We start from the raw sequence: 12,230 nt of genomic DNA, 5'->3' as shown, positions 1-12,230 counted from the left end.
AAGAAACCCCACTTGGCAGAAAGAAGGGCTTGGACATTGCCTGATGTTAGAGGGGACGTTTCCTGTATAGTACAGGGGGGAAGAAACAGCAGGGCTTCATTATTTTAATGAACATGTAAATGGAAAATGATAAAGTGGAATGCATGTTTATATTACACACATATAAATAAACCAGGTACATAACTGGTCTGTTTAAGTTTAGCAATGTCTATGAAAGGATGAAAGGATGTCTGTTACCAGTCAGGCAAGTGGGCAGCTATTCCCTGTAGAGAAAAATGTATGAGGGCATTGGGTTAGGGTTAGACTGCGGATCTGTAAGCTACTACGGAAAGATCAAAGCTATCGTGGTACATCATCAGGCCAGGGCGTCGGGGCTAAAGCCCCCAATGTTTTCTGAATAGCCCTGGATCTCATAACTTTTTTGTTTTACAAAAATAATAATAACATAAAAATGGCGCCAGAATGGCCAGAAACACCCTTGTATCTTTGTCATGCACTGGTGTCATACGTTGTTGAACACTGTGTGTAACAATTACCGGCCAGCTTGTAATAAAATATCTTGACTAGATTATATTGGTTTCCTGTATAGTATTTTCCTAGTCAACATTTTTTTTTTTCCACAGACCTACAATAGTGGACACACAGTCATGACCACACCATTACATAGTGATCACAGATTTAGAAGTTGAAGGTTTCCCAGAAGAAATGTGTTCCCTTCTTAGAATGATACATAGACATCTAGCATCATCATTCTTTCAGACAATGTTGGTTGTTGCGTCATGATGACAAAACATAGTTGTGTGGATAATAAATGTTGCCAGAGAAGTAATCACAGAAGTACAGTGGGGAGAACAAGTATTTGATACACTGCCGATTTTGCCGGTTTTCCTATTTACAAAGCATTTAGAGGTCTGTAATTTTTATCATAGGTACTCTTCAACTGTGAAGTATACCTATGTACCTATCAAAAATCCAGAAAATCACATTGTATGATTTTTAAATAATTAATTTGCATTTTATTGCATGACAAGTATTTGATCACCTACCAACCAGTAAGAATTTCAGCTCTCACAGACCTGTTAGTTTTTCTTTAAGAAACCCCCCTGTTCTCCACTCATTACCTGTATTAACTGCACCTGTTTGAACTCGTTACCTGTATAAAAGACACCTGTCCACACACTCAATCAAACAGACTCCAACCTCTCCACAATGGCGAAGACCAGAGAGCTGTGTAAGGACATCAGGGATAAAGTTGTAGACCTGCACAAGGCTGGGATGGGCTACAGGACAATAGGCAAGCAACTTGGTGAGAAGGCAACAACTGTTGGCGCAATTATAAAAAATGGAAGAAGTTCAAGATGACGGTCAATCTCCCTCGGTCTGGGGCTCCATGCAAGATCTCACCTCGTGGGGCATCAATGATCATGAGGAAGGTGAGGGATCAGCCCAGAACTACAAGGCAGGACCTGGTCAATGACCTGAAGAGAGCTGGGACCACATTCTCAAAGAAAACCATTAGTAACACATTATGCTGTCATGGATTAAAATCCTGCAGCACACGCAAGGTCCCCTTGCTCAAGCCAGCGCATGTCCAGGCCCGTCTGAGGTTTGCCAATGACCATCTGGATGATCCAGAGGAGGTATGGGGGAAGGTCATGTGGTCTGATGAGACAAAAATAGAGATTTTTGGTCTAAACTCCACTCGCCGTGTTTGGAGGAAGAAGAAGGATGAGTACAACCCCAAGAACACCATCCCAACCGTGAAGCATGGAGGTGGAAACATCAGTCTTTGGGGATGCTTTTCTGCAAAGGGGACAGGACGACTGCATCGTATTGAGAGGAGGATGGATGGGGCCATGTATCACGAGATCTTGGCCAACAACCTCCTTCCCTCAGTAAGAACATTGAAGATGGGTCATGGCTGGGTCTTCCAGCATGACAACGACCCGAAAACACACAGCCAGGGCAACTAAAGAGTGGCTCCGTAAGAAGCATCTCAAGGTCAAATACTTATGTCATGCAATAAAATGCAAATTAATTACTTAAAAATCATACAATGTGATTTTCTGGATTTTTGTTTTAGATTCCGTCACTCATAGTTGAAGAGCACCTATGTGTCATGGTGCGGTGAGCAGCAGCGCCACCGTGCCATGTTTTCACAAGTTCCCATATCTCACGAACACATCCCGGACTGTCACATGTTTCCAATCTTCCACACCAGGTCCCAATCTAGCTCGTTTGTATGTGTATATGTTTCCCCTCTGCTCCCCACATTGTGGATCATTTTTGCTGTCTCTTGTCATTGTTGCTGTCTGTTAGTATTACCGGTGAGTTTTGTTAATGCACTGTTGAATGTTGATTGTTAAGACGCGTTGTCGCGCACTTTATTTTCATTCAGTCAGTAGTTAGTTTCGTTTTCCGTTCGTGTTTGGTTTGTTTGTTGTTTTAATAAAAACCCACGAACGAGAGTACTGCCTGCGCCTGGTTCCTCCAACACTACACCACGACGAGTCGTTACAGAATGATCCACCGCAACTGGAGCCAGCAGGCAGCCCCTCCAGAGAGGGTGTATACGTGGAGGGGCGATTGGGGGTCTGACTCCCTCTCATCGGATGATGATGAAGCGGTCTATGAGAGAGTGGAGGAGGATCCCCTTGGGGAGCAGTGCTGGTGGTTGCCCCAAGATGGGTTCGGGGTGCCGCTGTGGGGCATGGACCAGTATGGAGTGGTCAAGCCCCTCACCCAAGAACAAGGGGAGCTGGTGAAGGGTCTCCTGCAGGACATGCAGGAGGCAGGAAGGACAGGACGTAGGCGAGGCCGGAGGAAGAAGAGGGCGAGGTGCCCAACGCCCGGTCCGAGGTCCCCCCAGGAAAATTTTAGGGGGGGGCTGAGAGGGTGCCCGAGGGAAGTCCCGACGGCGCCCCCTCTATGTCCGGTGCCTCCTCGACCCCGTGCAGGCTGGCCAGGCTGTAGGCTGGCAATTAGGCGCACACCGCTTCCTGCTCCGCGGCCTTCCGCCGCCCCTGTCCCTGTGCCACGGCGCCGATTGCCCCCTGCTGCATTGGAGCAGCAGCCAGCGCCTCCTACCTGCCAGCAGCGGCAGTCAGCGCCCCCTGCTGCATTGGAGCAGCAGCCAGCGCCTCTTACCTGCCAGCAGCGGCAGTCAGCGCCCCCTGCTGCATTGGAGCAGCAGCCAGCGCCTCCTACCTGCCAGCAGCGGCAGTCAGCGCCCCCTGCTGCATTGGAGCAGCAGCCAGCGCCTCCTACCTGCCAGCAGCGGCAGTCAGCGCCCCCTGCTGCATTGGAGCAGCAGCCAGCGCCTCCTACCTGCCAGCAGCGGCAGTCAGCGCCCCCTGCTGCATTGGAGCAGCAGCCAGCGCCTCCTACCTGCCAGCAGCGGCAGTCAGCGCCCCCTGCTGCATTGGAGCAGCAGCCAGCGCCTCCTACCTACCCGCAGCGGCAGTCAGCGCCCCCTGCTGCATTGGAGCAGCAACCAGCGCCTCCTACCTGCCAGCAGCGGCAGTCAGCGCCCCCTGCTGCATTGGAGCAGCAGCCAGCGCCTCCTACCTGCCCGCAGCGGCAGTCAGCGCCCCCTGCTGCATTACACTATGATAAAAATTACAGACTTCTACATGCTTTGTAAGTGGGAAAACCTGCAGTCGGCAGTGTATCAAATACTTGTTCTCCCCACTGTATATACATCATTTGAGATCCGGGGCTATTCATCTCAGATCTGGGGCTATAGCCCAGGATGACCAGGCCTAACGACGCCCATGATAAACAGTATTTCAGTGTGTTGCCAAGCAGCCTGTATAGTATTGTGGAAATTTACTGAGCTGATATATACATTAATCATTCTACTGTATAGGAGTGAAAAATCCCTAGGCACCCACTGTGTTGACAGTGAAGAACTGAGTTCATGTATTTAGACTGTAGGAAAATGCAAGTTGTTCTTATACAAAGCTAAACCAATCAAAGGAACAAGACTAGGCTGATTGAGACCATAGACATAAACTGTACAGCAGACAGACTGTCTGTCACAGACCTTCTGTTAGTGTCACGATTCCCGGGACTCAGGACAGAGGTAGGATCCAGAAGCAGATACAGACACTGGGGTAAAGGGACAATGATGATGATTGTAGCAGAGGTACGAAGTCCGGGAGGCAAGAATGGTCAAATAGTCAGGCAGGGTTCAGTTAACAGAGCGGGGAGTCAGTCCAGGCGAAGGTCGATAACGGGAAGGCAGAAAGGTGGTTTGGGAGGGAGGTACAGGACGGGTCTCGGAACAAGGGGCTGGAAACGAACGGGGGAGAAAACACAGTGAGCAGAAGATAACAAAAACAGGATACTCGGGAAATAGGATAGCTTGCTTAATTAGGTAGAGAACACTGTAATAATTACGTGGCTGTACAATAATCCAGCAGAACTCTCCTATTTATAGGGAGAGGCAATCAGCCCCCCAGGTGTGTAGACTGGTGCAGGTGCTCAGGATCAGTGGTGATTATGGGTGCCTTTGTGGAGTGCTGTGAATAAGGAGACTGGTACTTGGGGAGATGTAATGACAGACAGCTCAGGAGGGCTGAGTCCTGACAGTTAGTGTATTTCTGTCTCTATTTACAAATATTAATAAACTGTATTTGTGTTGAGGAGTATTTTGATCTCTACCTCACCTGCCTCAAAGGGTTCTGAATATAGATTTGTCTCGCAGTAGACAACCAGAGATGACATGAATACTGCATTTGGTCAGTGAGGTGAACAACACTGAACAACAAAGAAAAGTACTTTTTTTAAACTAGTGATGTGAGCAGAAAAGAAAACAATATCATTTTTTTGAAAGGTCCCTGAAAACATATTTGTCTTTATAATTGCATGTGGAGATCTAGAAAACGATTTGGGGTGATTCCATACCCTGCATCATATGGTTTGCGCATGTAGCTAAAACCACTTTGTTTCAAATCTCCAATATGTGCATGTTTATTTTATTATAGTATTTAATACATCACTAGAACTGTCCTTCATGAATCCCCTTGTCATTTCCCACATTGTCTGTGTTTACGTTCCTGTGAGTACAAACTATCAAACCCGGTCTCAGGGATGGTTAACTATAGATAAACCTGCAGTCATCAGAGTTCAGTTGACAAGCTTTTAGTAATTCTGCACCTCACATTTGAAATAAGAAGTGTTAACAGAATGAAATGGTGCCTGTATGGTATTCAAATGGATGATAGAGGAATATGAAGAGTGCTTTTGTGCCTTATGAATAGTGTGTCCTTTTATGATTTTGGGTGGGTGCTCTCTGTACTTTCTATTGTTTAATACCTGTGTTGATGCTGGGCTCATCCGCAAAAGAGACATTAGGGCTCAGCGTGACTTCTCATGTTAAAATAAAGGTCACTTTTAGTGTCTGTATGGATCTTTTTGTTTGTGCGTATCCTTCTTCTCTCAACCCGATGTTTTTTGTACAGCTTCTCTCATTACTTTTCTCTGCAGTAATACACTGCAGAGTCCTCAGGCTTTAACTGGTTCATGTGTAGATAGAAATGAGTGCTGTCCTTTGATGCAGTGAAACGGCCCTGTACTGCAGGCGAATAACCTTTGTCACTGCTAGAATAATAGTGAAGGATCCATTGTAATCCCTGTCTAAGAGCCTGGCGGATCCAGTGCATTCTCCAGTTTTTCAGGGGGAATCCACTGCAGGCACATGTCAGTTTGAGGGATCCCCCAGGGGTCCCCTGGACCGACTGTTCAGCCTGTGTGAGAACGACCTGACAGTGGACACCTGAGGAGAGGAATGACATGTCAGACCAACCAAAGACTCACATCAGTGTCACAGCAACACAGTTTATACTGGTCAGCCCTATAACGGAGGAATATGTCAGGCAGGACTTTATGGATGTGTAAGTCGTGCTAATAGTTTCCAATATTCCTTAAAGGTACTGGATCAATCGACAAAACAAGAAAAGGATACATTTCAAATCACTGTAGAACCTGTTTCAGACTGGTCTATAAGGAAACCCAACAGGACGACACTGAAACAGTAATGAACATTAGGAACAAATCAACTTAATACCCTTTATGTGGTCATCAGTGTTTTATATACTTTGATGAAAGGGGTTTTTACTGTCACATTGACAATCACCTAGAATGGTTGTCTGCTGTTCACTGTAACAGTTTATGAGGTGATAATAATGTGGTGGATTTGGATTATTGTTTTACATTACATGGTTATAATGTGTAATATCTCATGAACAAACTTAATGTAATAAATATCATAGGTCATTAGATCAAGAGGGGTTTGATCTGTAGATACCAGTAGACTCAGACTGCCCCCTCCTGGTAGATCCATTTCAATTCACCTAAACAAGGGAGAAGTATGTTTTTGTAATGGTGTGGTGCTTGTTTGTATCACTGTGTGTATCGAGCACAATAATATACAGCTGTGTCTTCAGTCTGCAGACTCTGGCCTTTTAAAAACAATGTGTTGCTTGATGTGTCTCTTGTGATGCTAAACTTGTTTTTCAGTGAATCTTTATAATCTGTGCTTCCACTAGTGCTGATACGTCCAATCCACTCCAGTGTTTTCCCTGCAGGTTGTCGAATCCAAGCTGTGTAATAGGTAGATACAGAGTATGAGACCTTACAGGAAATGGTCAGTGGTTGACCTGGCTGGACAGTCATAGAGGGTGGCTGAGTGAGTTCTTCACAGTGAACACCTGTGGACAAAGGGTTTATAATGTTATTGTAAACAAAAATAACATTATTGTTCTAAAGTGCTATCAATAATTATTTTTGTATGCCCCCCAAATCCAGAGAGACTCACCGTAGGCAGCTGCCATCAGCAGCAACAGAGATACAGAGAACATGGTTTATGTTGAATCTGATCTGGTGGGAGCGGCTCTTCTATACTCTCCACGACTCAGAAGGCTTGTAAGAACAAACACTGTTTAAATAGGGAAGCAACCAGAGGGTGGATTTGCATTGACATAGACTGGAGAGATGCTGGGAGATACTGCAGTATAAGTCTCACTGTAACTGGAATCAAGCATCTGTAATCTGCAGACCTCTTTTTGTGTCCTTTCTGAATGTCCTTCAATAAACTAATTTGTATCTAATCTCGGTGTTCAGAACTGGTGTGTATATACTGGACAGGCCTTGCTGGTTCTGGCCCACCCGCTTGAAAGCCTGGTCCATCTAGACTGAGTAGTGGTTTTGACATTTTACTGTGTATAAAACATTTATTGAGAAGTTGCTAATAGGACGTAATAGGCCATCAATGCTGACAACTGGACTGAACATTTTTGTGTAGAGGGAATGATGTAAGGAGCAGAGTGCATGTGATTTGGAGGAGCAGGTATCCAGTATTGTGGTGTGGCAGCTATCTGTGTCTATCCATATTCACTCTGGTACCCCTCAGCGAGGAGACCTGGTCATGCTCTGCCCAGCCTTGTTTCATTATCACCATATAGATACAGGCATATCCTAAGTCAGGCTGTTAGAATATTTAATATTAAATGTTCATGGAACCTGGGAGAGGAGACTTGGTGTTTCACTCACTGCCATATCTTAATCCAGACATGTAACACTTCATTCTACCATTACTGACATATGTTTTAGTTAGATATACAGGTCTATTGACTTTTGTAAAAGATTCTTAAGTGGTTAAATAAATGAAATCATTTGGTGTCAACCATTGTCTGATTAGCTTTGTTGACATTAATTGAATAGAAAAGTTTAGCTTTAAGCCAGGGACTCCAACAGGAATCCAAGGGCCCGGGACCCAAACCACGGGCCAAAAATAAATTAATAGTAATTATATTTCTCTAATGTTTTAATTCATTAGTAGGCCACATTCAAATCCCTTTCTTTTCAACCCAGGTAATTATTTATGTCATATCTTTTCAATTCATAACCTACTCAGTTGCAATCAGCCATTACTATACAACTGCTACACACTGACGTTCTCTTTTAGTTTTGCCCTTCCATTTATGTGCTCCTAGTTTTGGTTGCCATTGTATGGAATACGACACAGGGAAGGCAGAGTGTGGGTTTCAATCGCAGAGCACTGTCAATGTCTCTCATCTCTCTCATCTTCATCCGCTTATCCGGTATCGGGTTGCGGGGACAACAGCTCCAGCATTAGTAGGCTCTGTCAATGTTTATTTTGATTTTAAAAAATTTACACTGTAGGAAAAGGAGTTCTCGTGTTCCAGGTACAGGCAAATGGTCGGTACACGGGGAGTCAGAGTTGGCAGAAATTCCAAAGGGGTAGGGCAAAAGGGGTATTCCAAAACAGGCAGAAGGTAAGATTACTGGCGACGGTAAGGGATTGGTTAATCGATGGTGAGAAAACATGGCAAGAAGGGTTGGGGGCACACTACCCACTGCTCCAAATAAGGATCTCTTTTGAAGGGGCAAGTAGCGGCCTTACCAAGGTCGCTACAATACTAACATGAAATCCAAAAAAACAAGCTCAGTAGAATTGATACAACGAAACAATACCTCACAAAGAACTAACACAAATGGTCAGAACTAAATACTGTGCTAATGAGGGCAGGTAAGGAAAAAACACGTGCAACCACTGAACATAACGGGACACAGGAGGTGAGCTGTGTTCAGGAACAACACTAGGAAGAGAAAGAAACATTGTAAAACAAGGAACTGAACAGCAACACATAGGGAGAACACCTTACAACAATGTTTTAGTTAGAGAACAGTGAGTTAAATATAACAGTACACTACAGTAACACATTTATGTTGGTAAAATATAAGCTGCACTAGGTAAGATTTCTTCAGTAAAAAAAGATATATATTACAGCATTTAGCAATTACTAACCGGTCAGAAAGCTGTTCCGCACCAAATGCCCGATAGAGAACGACGTTCCGAATAAAATTATGAAAAATTGAATTACCTCTTCCAAAAAAGCGTTAACTCAGAGTTTGACATTGTTCTTACCCTTGCTAACGTTAGCTTCTAGGGTTCCTGGTAGATTGTTATAGCGTTGGTCTAGTCTTCTTTCGCTTCTTTGTTGTTTTCATTGTGCATGCTGTATTAGATAAGAGAGGCATTGATAGTCGTCCTGGTCTCTGCCATTATAGTTTTTTACAGTAAGCGGACATCGCTCCCTATGGCATACTTTGAAGGATGGATGGATAGAGTCATCCAGGTGAAATGTGCGTTCACAAAAAAGGCCAAGGAAGAAAGCTAGCCTTGCAGAAGGCAATTGGCTGGAACGGGATTCCTGGAACAGAATTGGCTGGGAAGTATGTAGCATGCTCCAAAAATTATTAATTGACATTCCACTGGCAGTGAACATTTGTTTTTTTTACCGAAGAAATCCTACATAGTGCAGCTTTAACACGGTTGTGTTAAACAGTGTTAGGGTATCGTTGATTGGCTGTTGGTAGAACAAACTTTTTACAGAAAACAATGGACCAGATAGTAGGTTTACATTCAAGGGGTTTAGCAGATTAGCTCAGTTCAGATACTCATGACTGAATGAATAGAAATTAGAAAATGTTTCTGTGTTGCTCATCATACTATAGATGATGCAAAAGCATCAAATATTGTCTGATGTACTGTATAACAGGCCTAAACAGTGCATTGTGGATCACTCACATTATGAATTAAAAACAGTTGGCCAAAATACATTCATCAGATGTCCAACCTATATTACTGCTTGAATCAAAACAAAGATAACACATTTGATAAAAAATAGTCTGATCAAAAGACCTTGGGTATGGACTCAACAATATATATAAAAAATAAAAAATACATCTTGGAACGAGTTCAGCTTCAGCAGTTATTCATGTTCTCCGACACAGGAATCAACAGTTACCTCTCATTGCAACAAAATCATTCAGTTTCGGTTGGCATTAGAGTGCATGATTAGATTGCGCATTCCAATGATGTGATGTTGGAATATAATGATCCCCACAGTCTAGGGCAGGGGTGTCAAATTCTTTCATACAGTCTGTTGGTGTAATGAACACCCAGACCAGGAGGTGGAGGCTCCAATTGTTGAACGCAACTGTCTGATTATTGTCAAAAGCACAAATTTGGGCAGAACTCAAACACAAAAGAGGCAAGCAGGGGAGGTTCGGTAACAGGTAGTCAGGACGAAAAGGCGACGGTACAGTTAATCGGCACAGAAGGACAGGCAGGTCAAAAGGCAGGCTTCTATACACGGAGACAGACGGGAACAGGGCAAGGGGAGAAAAACCACAACAGGCAGGGAAATAACAGTTATTCGCCCTGCACCGGCTTGGCAGGTTCACTACAAAACAACACCTCACAACCAAGAGGCGACGGAGGTCTGTCTTATATGGGGAGAGAAGATGAGGCACAGGTGTCTCGTATTCCGGTGTTTGCAATGTGGAGTGAGAGCTGCGTTCAGGTGCGAGACTTATTGAATGCGTGTCGGTAACAGGTAGAGGGCGTGAGAGGGTGGAGATAGGGCGAGGACCTAACAGTTGGTTTTTGTTTTACCTTTCAGTTAGTGACCAATTAATGAGAGGTCATATACTTTCGAACGCTGTATCGGTTGCCCCTTTCACTTCCATTGTAGCCAGAAGAGAGTCTACAAAAAATTATGTCCCTACATACTTGTATCATGCTAGATAATGTGTAAATAGGCCCCAGGTACAAAAATAGCAAACTTATCCTTTAAGGATTTGTATCATCACATTCTCCCAGCACACTCAGGACAGTCAATGACAGAAGATTCCAGAAGCTACCAGCTGGGCTAGGACTGCCCCTACACACCTGCTTCCCCTGGGGACCTGTATCTCTCCCTGTTAGTCTTTATGTATAATGATGTAAATAACTTAACGTCAAATGACAAACATTTAGACATGAACATAACCTAGCCCTAATACCTGACCCTAAGACTTGATTTAAGACATATTCCGACTGAGATACGGCACAAGCTAGCTCATCTCATGGGTTAAGCCTGTAAAAGATTATTTTTATAACCCATTTTCCTATAAAAGAAGGGAAATCAAAACATTTATTTTGTTAAACCAGTTGAAACTTCAGAACTGCTGTTAAACAATCGATTTTCAACTTGTGTGTTTGCGGGAAGCAACTGATATTTAATGAGCTTGGTTTCAATATTTGGCCCTCAATATACAACCATGAAAGTTTACTTATAAGAACACAGACTTTTGACATGTTTAAATTATCCATATCTGAGTGTGGTCTATAAGGAAACCTGATACTGAAACAGTAATGAACATTAGGAACAAATCACCATAATACCCTTTATGTGGTCATCAGTGTTTTTATATACTTTGATGAAAGGGGTTTTTACTGTCACACTGACAATCACCTAGAATGGTTGTCTGCTGTCCACTGTAACAGTTTATGAGGTGATTATAATGTGGTGGATTTGGACTGTTGTTTTACATTACATGGTTATAATGTGTAATATCTCATGAACAAACTTAATGTAGTAAATATCACAGGCCATTACATCAAGACAGGTTTGATCTGTAGAGACCATTAGACTCAGACTGCCCCCTCCTGGTAGATATATTTATATTCACCTAAACAAGGGAGAAGTCTGTTTTTGTAATGGTGTGGTGCTGGTTTGTATCACTGTGAATCTCGGGCACAATAATATACAGCTGTGTCTTCAGTCTGCAGATTCTGGCCTTTTAAAAACAATGTGTTGCTTGAAGTGTCTCTTGTGATGCTGAACTTGTTTTTCAGTGAATCTTTATAATATGTGCTTCCACCAGTGCCGATATATCCAATCCACTCCAGTGTTTTCCCTGCAGGTTGTCGAATCCAACCTGTTCCATAGCTAGATACAGAGTATGAGACCTTACAGGAAATGGTCAGTGGTTGACCTGGCTGGACAGTCATAGAGGGTGGCTGAGTGAGTTCTTCACAGTAAACACCTGTGGACAAAGCATGTATAATGTTGCTTAATACAAACAGCATATTCAAGTTGTGATAAAACGAAATATCACTAATAATGTTGTTAACCCCTTCCCCCCCATCCACACAGACTCACCAGAGGCAGCTGCCAGCAGCATTAGCAGAAATACAGAGAACATGGTTTATGTTGAATCTGATCTGGTGGGAGCTGCTCTTCTCTACTCTCCAGGACTCAGAAGACCTCTATGGACAAACACTGTTTAAGTAGGGATGGAACTAGATGGTTGATTTGCATTGCCGTAGACTGGATGTGAGAGTGTATATAAGAGGTACTGCAGGAGCATAATCA

The 12,230-nt window shown here is 43.6% G+C and overlaps 1 gene segment (V, D, J or C); it reads right to left on the bottom strand.

The window, feature by feature from the left end:
• Positions 1-5,474: 5,474 nt before the first annotated feature.
• On the bottom strand, positions 5,475-6,912 carry LOC114840204. The segment is given in 2 exon segments: positions 5,475-5,779; positions 6,821-6,912. Coding segments are annotated over 2 exon segments (348 nt in total).
• Between the last annotated feature and the right edge of the window lie 5,318 nt (positions 6,913-12,230).

This window comes from Esox lucius, chromosome 11 (assembly GCF_011004845.1).
Source record: "Esox lucius isolate fEsoLuc1 chromosome 11, fEsoLuc1.pri, whole genome shotgun sequence".
NCBI classification, from domain to species: Eukaryota; Metazoa; Chordata; class Actinopteri; order Esociformes; family Esocidae; genus Esox; species Esox lucius.
The sequence above is the reverse complement of the archived record's forward strand: the minus strand, read 5'-3'. Positions and strand labels throughout refer to the sequence as shown.